This window comes from Haliotis asinina, chromosome 15 (genome assembly GCF_037392515.1).
Source record: "Haliotis asinina isolate JCU_RB_2024 chromosome 15, JCU_Hal_asi_v2, whole genome shotgun sequence".
NCBI classification, from domain to species: domain Eukaryota; kingdom Metazoa; phylum Mollusca; class Gastropoda; order Lepetellida; family Haliotidae; genus Haliotis; species Haliotis asinina.
The window spans coordinates 19,243,558-19,258,663 of NC_090294.1; the positions used below are offsets into that span (position 1 = coordinate 19,243,558).

The 15,106-nt window shown below is 38.4% G+C and overlaps 1 protein-coding gene across 1 annotated transcript in view; it reads left to right on the forward strand.

Annotated features, from left to right (window-relative positions):
- The first annotated feature begins 5,377 nt into the window (after positions 1 to 5,377).
- Positions 5,378 to 15,106, forward strand: part of LOC137265713 (protein farnesyltransferase/geranylgeranyltransferase type-1 subunit alpha-like) — a 29,867-nt gene continuing 20,138 nt past the window's right edge. The window contains exons 1-2 of the mRNA XM_067801154.1: positions 5,378 to 5,549; positions 11,734 to 11,848. Coding sequence (XP_067657255.1) covers positions 5,405 to 5,549; positions 11,734 to 11,848 — 260 coding nt within the window. The 5' untranslated portion in view covers positions 5,378 to 5,404. The remainder of the gene's footprint in view (positions 5,550 to 11,733; positions 11,849 to 15,106) is intronic.

Sequence of the window (15,106 nt, forward strand, 5' to 3'; positions counted from 1 at the left end):
TGTGGCCACCATGAGCCCGCACATTGCATTGCACCGCATCAGCATTCCTTGAATTCGACCTTGTGTGTGTAATTCTGGTCCATTCCTTTTGCACAGGTGATTTAACGTGTGGGGCGTCGGTTGACGGCCGTGGTCATCCCACAGATGCTGAAAAAGATTGATTCTAACCTGCAATCGTGAGGGACTGACGTCAACACCATCAAGAGCATCGTCAACATGGGCACCCATGTAGGGTCTGTAAGTTAGAGTAACGTCATCGAACTATACGGAAGGCTGTGTCAACACTGACCCTAGCCTACCTCGGTCTCTGAACCACATCCTTTCCTCTGCTGACAAGTCCTTTCCTCGGCATTCCTACATGGTTTTCGTACGGTTGCTTTTCTGAAGCTTTGAGCTCAATGGGGCTCCTTTTCAATTTCTGCGGATTTACGTGTTTCTATCAGAGTTATGTATATCAAGAGACTAAGTGACGTGTGAACTCTTAGATCGGCCGTCATGGCAACGACTGCTTCTCGTCGTAGCCAAATCTTACAAACATATGTTTGTCAAACTCCACATGCCCAAAGAACATGCATTCCACAAGGTACGGTGTCAGTTTCTTAAGATTCAAATACATTTCTAAATTGTACTTCTTGTATGGGTACAATATGATGCGAGAGAGTTAATGCATTTGAAAGATATAAAGCGCAAGGTGGTAACAAGACTGAGTATGTGGACTAATTTTTAGGTCCCCTTCCAGCCTCTGATATTCTGAAAATCTAAATGAAAATGATTCAATATACATATAAAATGTAGAGAAAGGTACCGAAATGCATATTTATTTAATATAACGATTCAAATATTTGTGTCGCGTGTATGTTGGAGTGGTTCATGTGATGTGGTCTGATGTACGAGATCATTGAAAAAAATGTTGATAATAGGTATGCATTTCAATATTTGGTATGACACAGTAAAGTAGAACAGACTATATCCCGCATTGTTTTGTTTGGGGATTAACGCACCTGGCGAGGTGCTTAATTACTGGAAAATAGGAGGCAGGTAGGTGAGGGGAATCCCTTATAAACTCACAGCTGGTTAGTCGTCACTACGAGATTGCAAAATGCTAATTCCCACATCACTAATTACACTGTTGATCCCCAATTCGTAAAGTGTTGACATTGAGCACAAATTCATACTTGAAACAGACCGTTTGCATAGCATTAAATAATCGAAAGAACTTGTCAGATATATAGAACTCTCCCATCATAGCAACAAAGATCCTGCTTTGGTCATTGCCATTACTTTACATTCTTAAGATGACGACACATTTCCAAACACCACTATATTTCATATTTTTATAAAAAAAACCCTAGATAACCGCCTTAGCACTAAAAACATTAGTCTGTCGCGCACAACAGAACGCCTTAACCACCAGATTGCAAATCGCCGTATGTGATGCATGGATTTGAACGTCTCTTGGACAAACCACATGGTGATTTGAAAGTCTCGTTCGCCTAGATTATCTCCCTTGATTTATTAACGCATTTTGTGACGCGTTCATTTGTTCCTAACATAAGGTACAAACAGCAGTTTATATCACCATTGATTAGACATTTGACTAAGATCCAGCGGGAGTTTTTGTTGTTGCTGTTTTTTGTTACAAAAATGGTCCTAAATTATAATAACGAAAAGGAAACAGAGACTTTCTTCGACTGCAGAAACTGGTAATCTAGACTTGCCACATATTCTAGACTTGCATGTTCTAGGATATCATTGTTTCGTGGTTTGTATGACTGGCTGATTAAACAGTTGAATTTGTCAAGCCATCACTGTCGTCTACAATATAAAACAGACAGTTTAGGGACCAAATACATTAAGTGAGTAACCTCTTGATTACCCAATATCATTTGTCAAATGTAACATATCCTATGTTTGTGATTACAGGTTTTTAGTAAAGTACATATTCTAGAACTTTTTTGCGGTGAGCTTCATCCGCGATTCGAACCCACACCCACACAGCCAGGCGAGCCACGTAATCCGACCTGATGCCACTACGACTTGCTAAGGAAGTGTAATCCCGACCATAGCATGTGGTACAAATGAGTAAACCTGGGACAATCAATACAAGAATTCTATCTTTAGTTCATGGGTCTTTTCAGCTTCAAAATATCTACACGTGGGAAACTGCACCAGCCACATGTACTCATTAGGGGTACGCATGTTGGGAGGGGTCGCATTTCATGACGAATTCGCTTACATTCAACTATCATAACGCCACGCAGGGCACTGCTGAGAACAGAACCTAATATCGAAACCACATGGGGAATCGAACACGGATTATCGACGTGATGTAACATAGCAGAGCAGCCCACTGAGCGCATGATGATCCCAAGCGCACCTGTTCTACAGGTTTTGCTGGCCAAAGTGAGCAGGCCAGCCTCGCTGCCTCTGCCACCCCTGCCTATATCGACCATTTCTAATACGAAGTGAGGTGGCACTGGTCACAATTATTGAATGGTATAGTAAGGTCGTGGTTATTTACCAGTGGGCGTAAAATACAATAAACTTCAGAGTGAGTGAGTTTACTTTTACGCCGCTTTTAGCAATATTCCAGCAATATCACAGCAGGGGAGACCAGAAAATGGGCTTCACACATTGTACCTATGTGGGGAATCGAACACGGGTCTTCGGCGTGACGAGCGAACGCCTTAACCACTAGGCTACCCCCACCGCCCCATTAAACTTCAGAAAACGCATTATACAATGTTAGTCTTTACTGTATGTGCTTTTTTCTATTATCAACAATGTAAAAAGTTACTAAAAGATTTTAAACTTAACTTCCTTTGTTTTCCCATTTAATGATAAAAGATACAAAAATCCGAAACATTAAATATGACACTAAAACTTATAATTCAGCTGCAATATTGCTCTATCTAAATGGATTGGCAGGTCACCGACACATATAAAGTGCCGAAAGTCAAACTTGAAGATATGTTTTGAACAATATAATTACATGTATATGTGTTTGTTATCATTTAGATTAATGCATTTTTGTAATATCACATCAAATCATTTATGACAAGAAAATAACACATATCCAAAATTGATGACACACGTATAAGATCTTTATCCTCTATGAAAAGCTACTTCAAACAGTCCTATAACTCAAACACAATTTCGTGTTGTCTAAGTCATGTTGAATGGTCGGTTGCAACTTGAATAAGATTACCTGAAAATGTGCTAGAAGAATGTTGCATAAGTTCACATGGAGGTCAACGTTCCCGGTGGTCAAACAATTGTTCGCGGGGAAACTGACCAGGAGATTCTCAAGTCTTGCAATTACACCATGCATGCAGACATAGTAGCAGCAGGCTGAAAACAATAATCACTCAGACAATCGGGTTTTGTACCCTGTGCGCATATCGATTTGATTATATTTTATTTATTTCGTCCAACACACCAGACAGATTCGTCACGGTGTGGAGCACGCAGACGTGTCATGTGTTCCAGATTATGTATGTGACCTAATATACTGCCGTCTGTTGTGTTGATAATATAAGTTACTCTCTTTCCTCTACAAATCCAGTAATACAGTTAAATATGTACCTGCCGGCCACACAACGTCATTCCATGCTGTTACTGGAATGGGTCGATTTCTCGAAACAAACTTACGTTTCTGCTCCAATTTCAAACTGAGTTTGACAATTTGAAACAGCTGAAATTTTAACCAATTTAAGCAATATATTCACAAAACTCAAACTGTCTACTATTTTTTAGTCTAATGTCAATTTCAGTACATTCTGGGAAATGTATTTTTCCAATTTGACCAAAAACTGTAACTTAAGTTTGTGAGGCATATTTTTCTCTTTGAGTGCAGGATGAAAGTGCTTCATTGGACCTTTTCTTTAAACAGGAATACTAATTATTTGCTACCCGTGGCATATAGACAGCTATTGTTATACTAATTGAATTAACTCATTAGTCTTGCATTCCTTCAACCTGGCAAAGTGAGTTTGATACGGTAGCGAAATCCGAAAACTTGCACCCGGTTAAGTGCAGTTCCCAACTCCCTTAATAATCTGTTTGGGCATTGTAGTGAATGCCCTTCATAGTATGTAGGTAGGCTGTGACTTACAATATCTATAACCTGTAAGGATTCGAGTTAGAATTAGTCGTCAGCAACCCATACTTGTCGTAAGAAACGACTAACATGATCGGGTGGTCAGGCTGTCTGACTTGGGTAACTCATATTATCGCATCTCATTAGGGTAGATAGATGCCTGTTACCTTGATCAGTGGTCAGTCTCGTCTAGACTCGATTATTTACAGACCGCCGCCATTCAGGTCATTCATATTGCCAAACAACAATCAAATTAAAACAACATCCACAAAGTCGCCGTTAGCAAGCTACTCTCTGTCTCACAGTTCCAGAACCACATTGTTTCCCCCTTCGACCAGTCCTAATATAACGTTTATAGCCTTTGAATATATGTAATTTTGACAGCAACAAACAAACCCATTTATATTGACAAGAAGTCCTACGGAGACCACAGATTGAGAACCTGGGGAAATCTAGACTTGCTTCATTAAATGCTTGAGCACTACAGGGGGGTAGGTAGTATGTAAAATGATGTGTTTCATGGCGGGTGATACCGACTACATTGCAGGGAGGGCTCGGTTTAAGGGTAAATAATGGGGTTCAGATACTGTGAGACAGACTACATTGCAGGGAGGGCTCGGTTTAAGGGTAAATAATGGGGTTCAGATACTGTGAGACAGACTACATTGCAGGGAGGGCTCGGCTTAATGGTAAATAATGGGGTTCAGATACTGTGAGACAGACTACATTGCAGGGAGGGCTCGGCTTAATGGTAAATAATGGGGTTCAGATACTGTGGGACAGACTACATTGCAGGGAGGGCTCGGTTTAAGGGTAAATAATGGGGTTCAGATACTGTGGGACAGACTACATTGCAGGGAGGGCTCGGTTTAAGGGTAAATAATGGGGTTCAGATACTGTGAGACAGACTACATTAGACTTAGTCTCTGAATATGTATAAAATTTTGATAGCAACAAACAAACCCATTTTATTTGAAAAGGAACCCCGGGGAGACCAGAAACTGAGGAAATCTAGATTTACTTCTTTTAAGGCTTTAGCACTGCAGAGAAGGCATGGCCGTAGGTAAAAATAATGCGGTTCAGGGACTGTGAAACCAGAGACCATATAATCTATTATATGGTCTCTGGTGAAACAGACTAGGAGGGCTAGGCTGTATTGAGTTATAGACTTTTACGTAATGTTATGACAACCGTTTTTCATTGACAATGTGTTCAACAGAGCGTATAGAAAATGTCGGTAGGAAATTATTATAAACATTTGCGTGCGCAGGCGCCCTCTTTCGGCTGTGGTTGACAACAAGCAACATGTCTGACGGTAGCTCCGATTGTGAAGGGGTTTATACCGAAACCTGGGTCCCTTACAAGGACCGCCAGGAATGGAAAGACATACAGCCTGTACCCCAGGATGACGGGCCACACCCAGTAGTCCAGATCGCCTACTCGGAAAAATGTGAGTAGTCAATGTCACCATGCTTACCCTGATCGAAAGACGGCCATGCCTCTTTTCTATATTTGGCGCGAAGAGTTATCGGAATTTGGATCGAAATATTTTTAGTTTTAGCGGTAAATGTGCCTTGGCACTTGTCTGAACGTATTTAATTTGTTTCGGACTGATTGCTGTACGATTTTATTTTATTACGAACGTTGCTAGCCTGTGATGTAGCGACGGTCGTGTTTATGTTTACATCCGTGCCCTAGTATTGTCATTCCCAATAATGATATGCAGATTTCGTATTCGGTGACCCTTCTGAGCATACATGTATCTCCTGATGATATTATCAAACGCATCCAACTGTTTTTCTTTCCATTTTAATAAATTTTCAGTGTGAAATATTTTAATGTGTGTGTTATATTCTGGCTGCTATCATTCTCATGACAAGTGCACATCATCAACTGCTAGACGAATATTTGTTTACCATGTTTATTTAGAGCTTGGCGTCTTGCATTAAGCATTGGCAATAGCCATGATCAGGCTGAAATTTAAAAAAGAATATTGGCTTTGATTTTTGGGGTTTTATACCAAGGCATTTGTGAGGTGTAAAATTCTTAACTTGTTTGCCCTTGGTCAGGGATTTACGTTGACTCCTGTATTTGAGGGTCCCGAGGAATGGGACTCATACTCTTAATTTCCAGTGATCCTGCCCAACAAAATGGGGTTCCAGACGCTTAAATATATAATTTTTATTACTATGTTGTAATTCAGTACTGTTACTAAATTGTGTATCATGATCATCTGATCACATTGTTACAGTAATTAAATTGCAAATGATAATAATAATCAGGCTAGTTGCAGTCTCAATTATAACTGTTATAAATTTTTACAAAAAGCATTTGGGCATTTTCTGCATCCCAATTTTTATGTGAATAAGATGCAAGAATTCGCTTCCAGTAAATTCCTGCTGACACGTTATGAATTTTGTATTTTTATGTCAAGCAAGACAGTATTTTGATTATTTTCATGCTTTACCTTTGGATTCACTGATGCTTAAAACAATAAAATTATGAATTGTGAAAAAGAGGAACTAACCAAACTGCCATAGAATTATTGGACTATTTGATCAAATGTTAATTTTGTATAATGAATCAGGGTTCTGCAAGTCTGTTCAATGTAGATCTGTATGTTATTTCACCTTAGAATCAAGTCTTTACTCCTTATATATGAACATGAGTTTTTAAGCATGTTTTTGTTATAATACAATGTAGCCTATAATATTTCTTCATTTTTACTAACAGAAGAAACCTTTTTCTCTGTGAAGGATTGCAGTGTAGAGAATGAGTTTCAAATGTTTCTAGTTTGTGGATGGACATGTTTACAATGTGTGAAGCCCATTTCTAGTTTTTCCTGCCGTGATATTGCTGGAATATTGCTGAAACCGTACTCTCACTCGCACATGATGATGTAGATATTGATTCTAATGTCTTTTCTGTCCCTGTGCAAAATGTCCATCCCTGTAGTAATTGCATTCATCATGTAGACCCCCATGATCGATATGTTAGGTTCTTTGAGAAATCATAATCAGTCCTCGGGCAAATACAGATTGATTTCAATAGGATCAAGTGGTCAGGCTGACTAGAGATGTGACAATACATTTTTCATGAATCTATAAGTAACATGATGCAGTTTTGACTGCATTGATAATTGTTTCGTCTTAGAGAAAGTGTCCCATTTGCGTTATCCAGGGATTTGGATAGAGAACATTGACAATGGGCCATTTTCGGGATTAACAATGACTTTCGGAATTTAGAATTGGTAACTGCCCTTGTATCAAGTGTAAAATTTTATTGGGCCATTATGAATTCCAGTGTACAAAATGGCCCATGGCACCTGCCTTTCCTAATCTGGTTATGTGATAAAAATGATTATACCAAGGTTCATCCTTTGACACGGATCACTTCAGGCTTCCTCCAACATCATTCCCCTGCATCTGGATATGACTAGAGTGAGTGAGTGAGTTGAGTTTTACATCGCACTCAGGAATATTCCAGCTATATGACGGTAGTCAGTAAATAATTGAATCTGGACCCGACAATCCAGTTACCAACAACATGAGCATCGATCTGCCCAACTGGGAACTGATGACATGTGTCAACCAAATCAGTGAGCTGGACCACCCGACCCCTTTAGTCGCCTCCTATGACAAACATAGTTGCTTGTTGTAGCAAGCATGGGTTTGCTGAAGACCTATTCTACCCTGGTTTTTCACGGGTCTGATACAACTGGAACATTGGTCAAAGCAGCGTTAACCCCTCCATGGACATGCTAAACTCTTTTAACTTTCTGAACCATGCATTGTGACTACTACATATGATTTTGCCTTTGATACTTAAGCAGAGTCAGTTGTTATAACTGCTAGTCTGTGAATGAATTACAGAAATCTAGTAAGTTTAGTTTTACGTCGCTTTTAGCAATCTTCCAACAATATCATTGTGGTGAACATCAGTTGTGGGTTTCACACATTGTACACATCGAGTCGAACCCGGGTCTTCAGTGTTACAGGTTAATGTCTTAGCTACTAGGCTACTGCTTCGCCCCACTGGGATCATGATGAGTTGAATGGCTGGGAATTAAGAATGATAAGTATTTCTCCAATGTCTAGTTATTGTTTAGTATACAATCAAATCATGATGCGTTGAATTGCTGGGGACCAAGTAATAAATTCGACCTATTGATATGTTCGAGACATAGGTATGTCTATGGGGATAGAAAAATGGCCGGGACCGACAGGTACTTCAAGTTATGCGTAATATTTGTGATGCTGGCATTTGACTGATCAGGATTTGATTGTATAATGCAAGTCCGGAATGAGGTTCAGACTGGTTTGGATATGGCCAATTACGTGTACAGCTGGTGCATGAACATTAATGGGCCTAAACTATCTCCCAATTTGTGATACTATCGTGGTGAAAACGATTAGACGAGATGAACTAGTTATGTATTTGTAATAGACGGGTAAAAAGTTTCAGAATCTCATTTTGTGAGTTCATTATGTAAATCAGTGGCTCATGCACATGATGAAAAAAATGTTATGATAATCTTCTTAATTGAAAAATAGTAGATATGTTTTTCTATTACCATGGTAACGTTTACTTCTGTTGCAAAAAAATGATGATGGTATTTAGTATTTACTTGTTGTCAACAGTGATTACCACATTACTGATGACTGATATGGATTCCTTTGTTGTGTAGTAACACAGACAGCAGTATTCTAGAAAACTAACTCGAACATTGATCAGTGATTTGCATCAACCGAGACTGGAGCCTGTAGAGATCAAGTATCTTCAACAAAGCATGCTTGTGTATTTGAGTATGTAATTGTATCAGGTTTCATCATGTTGATGGTTGAAACAGCTTATATGATATTGAGTTAGTTGGGTAGCCGAACGGTTACTTTAAGCGTTCGCTTGTCACACCAAGACCCAGGTTTTCTCCACATGGATACAATGTGTGAAGCCCATTTCTGGTGTCCCATGCTGCGATAATAATGATGCAAAAGGTGGTTTAAGACTAAACTTTCTTATTTTATGGTATTAACTATACATGAATCATCAATGTTGATTGGGTGTTTGGTGATAACAATTGTTTGTTTTATGCATCCTAGCATGAATTCAAATTATTTCTGTGTTTCTGGTATGAAGTGAGTGAGTTTAACTTCTGACCACTTTTAGTAGTGTTCAAGCAATTGCATGGCAGGAAACAGCAGAAATGGACTTATATGATCGTACCCAAGTGAGGAATCGAACCCAGGTCTGTGGCGTGATATGCAAACACTTTAACCACTAGGCTACCACACTGCCCCCTTGTTTTTTTTTAAGAACCACCTTGATCAGTTGAGGCATGACTTTTAAAGTTGTCCATATAGGACATTGAGATCTACTAAATGATGATTGATTATTGACATACATTGGAGTAGTAGCTTACAGCAAAAATTCCAAAATATTCGGAAAGAAATCAAAATAGTTTCATATTACTGGTGAGTGGTGACATGTGTGTGCTTGGATTACTAACAAACAATGCTCCCGAGCATGACGTGGAAGCAGCCCTTGAATAAATACCTGGTTTTGAATTTGAATAAATGAAAAGTTAGTTTCATGACAACAGTTTATCTATGGTATAGTATTATCAATGACACAATTCAAATCGATAATCATTCATAGTAGATCTTCCATCTGGCAATATTTCAGGTAATCAGTCTTTTTCGCCAGCCCTTAATGACAAGGGAACTATTATAATATGAAAGAATCAGGCAGTCTTTAACCTCTCTTGAGGCAATGAGTAGAAATATTACTGTGTGTTTTGATCCCATACTTACTCTGATTCATTGTGATCATTATTTTGTTAACACCATGTCTTTGTTCTGGGGATATTCTGGGGTTTGAACTGATTCACCAGTTAATTATATAAAAACACTGTGATGGAAGTAAAAACTATAAGAATATTCAGAGTTAGTATGGCAACATTAAACGTGAACTCACTAGTCAAAGTGATGGTTATATTTTCATCATGCTTGTAGTTGTTGGCATGGTTAGTTTGACTCTTCAATGTAGCTGCTTAAAAGTGTGAAATGAAGTATGATTTCATGGTTGATGTGATTGAGGAATTAACTTAAATATTGTTGTATCTGACAGTATTTGTGCATATCTTTCTATGATGGCTTTGTCTGTTTGAATAGCTTTGTGGTTAAGCTGTTTCCTTGTCAGTGTGAGGACCTAGGTCATTTCCCAGAATGGGAACATTGTGTGAAACCGACTATGGTGTCCCCCAACATAAAACTTTTGGGATATATCTAAAAGAGGTGTAAAACTGTTTCTGGTGTAAAACTGATGGTTTCTCCATCATCACTTTTTTGTGTTTGTATCCATGTGTGCAACAACTATTACTGCTTGACAAGTATTAGATGAGCCACGACTTAACAAATGACCCCAATATATGCATATATGTGAATGCCCTCCAGAACATTCCATTTGAAAAGAGGGAATCAAGTTGTTATCTAAATATTAAAAAGTTCAATTTCCTCATGTGAACCGTGTCATGATGGTGTTTTGCTGAATGAAATTGCTCTACAAGACGTCTTAAACAGTAGCGGTATTGATTTCACGACATGGTCAGCATGTATTGCACATGCTTAATCACCAATCTACCTGTAGCAACAGAAAGTGTATTCGTCCAGATTATTTGCCCTGCCTGCTTGAAACAAACGTGCTCATCTAATACTTGTCAAGCAGTAGTAATTTATAGAAATTGATACTGATACTTGACATGCACAAATTGTTACTATTTATTAATATAATTAGAAACACATGTTGATTGTTGGTATGCATAAACTATTAATATTAATGATATTAGAAACTCATGCTGATAGTTCTAGCTATTGGTGGTGGTGTAGGTTGTAACTGGGGTTGACACAAGCAGACACCTGTGACTTGTTTCCAGTCTTTGTTAGTATCAGATGAAATTATGTATGGCAGTCAAACGCAAGGGGCAAACTTAACAGATGCTAATACGCTAAAGGCTTTGGTTTAAAAATCCATGATGGTGATTAATTTTTTTATAAAGGCTGAAATTATGAAAATGGGCATATAAACACATAAAAGCACCATCATAATCAGATTGGAGATACTTCCCTGTTTGTATTGACAACAATTAACCAAGGATTCTGAGTATAAAATCCTTGGAACTGATAACCAATAACAGATATGCTTAGTATAACATTCAGATTTTCTGATTCAAGAATGGCAGACTGTATTTGGAAAATTTGGCATTTGTGATCAAATATTGTTACAATAATATGATAAACTACTTAAAATGGTGAGTGTGAGGGGAAAATTTGTTAGGAATCGTGACTAAAAGAAAATTGACAACAGTCACATCAAGTAAAGCGGTAGACATTGTACGTGCAGAGTGTCAGTTGAAGATGTGATTTGGGCATTATTTTTATTTTTTTTCTTATTGACATTTAATTTTGCTTGTATTTTAAAAGGTCGCAAGCAGTCTTTTCCTTTAGAAGGTTAAGTTCTGGCCCTGAAAGACTTAAAAATTGTAGGGCTGCCTAGATTAAATACAATGGAGATAAGACCTGTAGGACATTTGAGTTGGGTGGATGAGCTATCTTTGCTGACCGTTATGCTTGTTTCAGTTCGGGATGTGTATGACTACTTCCGTGCCATCCTTGCTGCGGAGGAGAGAAGTGACCGGGCTCTGGAGCTGACAAAAGATGCGGCAGAACTCAACCCAGCAAACTACACTGTCTGGTAAGTTGTGGCGATCAGAGGGAGGATAGCAGATCAGCTGAAGGGAAATGATGGGAAAGACAAAATGTCAGGTTTCAGAGGGAGGGTAACAGATCAGCAGCAATCAGCAGCAATCAGCAGCAATTGACAGAGGAGAGTAGTTAGTACCTCTGGGGATTCCTGGCTGGAATAGGTGAACAGCAAATGTTTTTTGTCAAAAATGGGCCTGTGATGGATATGTTGTACAATAGAAGTTGAACTGGCAGCATTGAAAGAAGAACCTTTCTGAAAAAGTTTATCCCAGATATTGTATGGGTTACATTTGACCACTTTCTAAATGGTACTTAGTATTCATAGATTTCAGCTGTGCTAATTTACAATTGCCAAGTGGGTATTCAAAGTCCAAGGGCTAGACTACCATGGTGGCTGAGTGGGTTAGATTCCTGACTTTGTATGCTTCCCATTAGGTGCCTGATTCTGAAAGTGTGGTTTGGAATATGGGATACATTCCAACGTAAGGACTAGAATCTACACTTAACTGAAAGTGTATAATCCCAAACATGACATGTGTTTTTCAAAACTGGCAACAAGTCTGTAAGAACCCCAAACCTTGTTATGAGTAGCTTACTGTATTACCTTCAGTTATTCAGCCTACATGTTATTCAACTCAGACGAGACACAATAGAAGCGTTAGACTATATTCAATTTACAGCAAATCCTCCAACCAGTAGGTCACAGATATCAGTGATACAACAGTGTGTATAGCCTCACAAAGTTGGTCATTAAAGACGACTGGGCTCCTTCAATCTGATCCAGTATTCATGATACTTATGATTATATTACAGTGTGAAAAGAACACTGTTGTTCTGCTGACCTTGACGGTCAGTCGCAAGGTCACACTCTGAGTAATGACTCTTATATCAATAGCACCTGTCAGCGTAGATTGTGGAACTGTTGTGCAGGGACTGCTCAGTTGGTTTTGAAGAGGGGCTTAAAGGAAGATCATGCATTGTGTGTCCAAACATGAAACATTGACAAGTTTTGAAAAGACCTTGGACTTGTGTGAATTTGAAAGAACAATCATAATATTCTCTATATTGATTCAATGTGGGCTGCATGGTGTTAACCGTTTTAATCTCCGTGTTCAGCTGAATATATATCTTGTCATTGTCATGTTGCATAATGGAATTGTATTACCAGCTCAGTGTTACACAGCAATAGTTCTGATATTACTTGTATTCATTGTATTACTTAACCTAAATTCTAAACCAAAGTGCACCGGGTGCCTCATTTTTTTCCCTCCCTGGCCCTTTTCCTTTCTTTTTCTCTCTTCCTATCTCCTCCCTTCTCCCCTCTCCCTTTTTCTTTTTCAGGTCTCTCCCTTTCTTTCTCTCTGTGTCACATAATATTTCTGAAATATTGGCAATGTGACGTACGATTTTAACTCGCTCACCCACTCTCTCCCTGCTATTTTTTGTTACTGGGTAGCCCAGATAATCAGTCTAAGTAAACTTCGTCTCAGTGTATTTCGTTACACTCCATCACTGAGTCTAACAAAACCTAGTAGAAGGTCGCATCAGGTAACCTTTGAGCAATCAATGACAGTCCAATCAAATGTGAGACGATTAAATAGATTTAACCAATCAGATTGCCCAGATAATGACACAAATCTCAGTCTTAAATGACTAGAACTGTTAGTCAAGGGTGTTTCATTAGAAAGCAAACAACAAAAAGAAATTATTTATAAACTTACCTTATCAGCAGTTCTGTACAGGATCCTTGATGTCTTGAATTACTGGTAATCATCAGTCAGAATCTGGTATTATATTCAGCTGATACATATGAACAACACCCATCATATCATCAGGGTTCCAGATAAGGGCCGTATTTGCACATGCTTGGATACCTGAAAAAGTATTGCTGTATTGTATCTTGACCTTTTACTAGATAGATAGATAGATAGATAGATAGATAGATAGATAGATAGATAGATAGATAGATAGATAGATACCAGATTTAGTTTCAGTGAATTGACTGTGATCATGTTGCTGGAAAAGGAACTCTTTTCTCCTTAAAGATGCATATTGGTAGACAAAACAGAAATGTGTGATGATTTTGTTATATTTCTGCACTAAATCAGTAACCTTGGTAACTGGTATTACCGTAAGATTCTAGCTTGAGGCACCACTGTTAATAAGGTTTAATCATCCTTGACATATGTTCTGATAAGTCTCCACTCTACCATGTATGCATCTACAGCTTGACCTGACCATTTTATTACCTCCCTAGACTGGCATTTTATCCAGTCAGGTGTCTTCGCTGGGAAGTTGAGCGTACCAATCACAAGTTTTGCTTCTTAAATTATCTAACCAATTAAACTTGGCAACACAAATGATGCAGAGGTTCTCCGAAAGGCCTTGCATATGTTTTCTGAAGTTTTGGACTTGTCAGACTGTCTGTATGTCTTTCCCCAAAATCTGAATCACACCAAACAAACCTTCACAGCTAAAACTGCTATCTTTGTTGACACTTGCAAGAACAGTTGTACCAGCAGCTTAGCTGATTGGCTACTGTGACTGTGAGAATGCAAAGCCTGCAAAGGGATGAAATGAAATTCTCGGGCTGAGTCGTAGATGCATCCAAGATATGGTGGAGTTTGATCAGAATGTATACCTGGGGATATTGAGAATCAGGTTTAACATGATACCATTTGAACTGCCAAATATTTTAAGTGGCAACTTTAGTGAAGAATAACAATATATGGATGAACAGCTCTGTTGTCTCTCAATTTCTGAATGCCTTTAAAAGATTTTGTGACATGTTCCTTGTTCCAAAGCGTGTTATTACCATGGAAACAATAGCAGAAAACATAGTATTATTATGGAAAGATGTTATGTTGAAAAGATGCTTTGAGTGACAGCTTTGGTCTAAACTATTTTCTTGTTGATTAGTTGTTGATGTAGAATTTCTGTGGACTTTTGCTTAATGATTTGTAGTCTAGCATAAATTAGGCGAGCTAGAAAACATTTCATTTATCATATTGAACTATGTTATTATGTTTTAACCATGGCAAGGGAATTATTTGAACAGAAATGACAACCAAGATGATTTGATGTCAGAAGAATCAAATATTTTGTTGACCTTGACCTTGACCTTGACCTATTCTCAACTAGCATACATTTGTTCTGATCAACATTGGTTGCTATCATCAGTTCTTTATGGGTATACACACACTATGTTGAGTGTTCCCACTGTGAATACATTGATCCATTATGCATT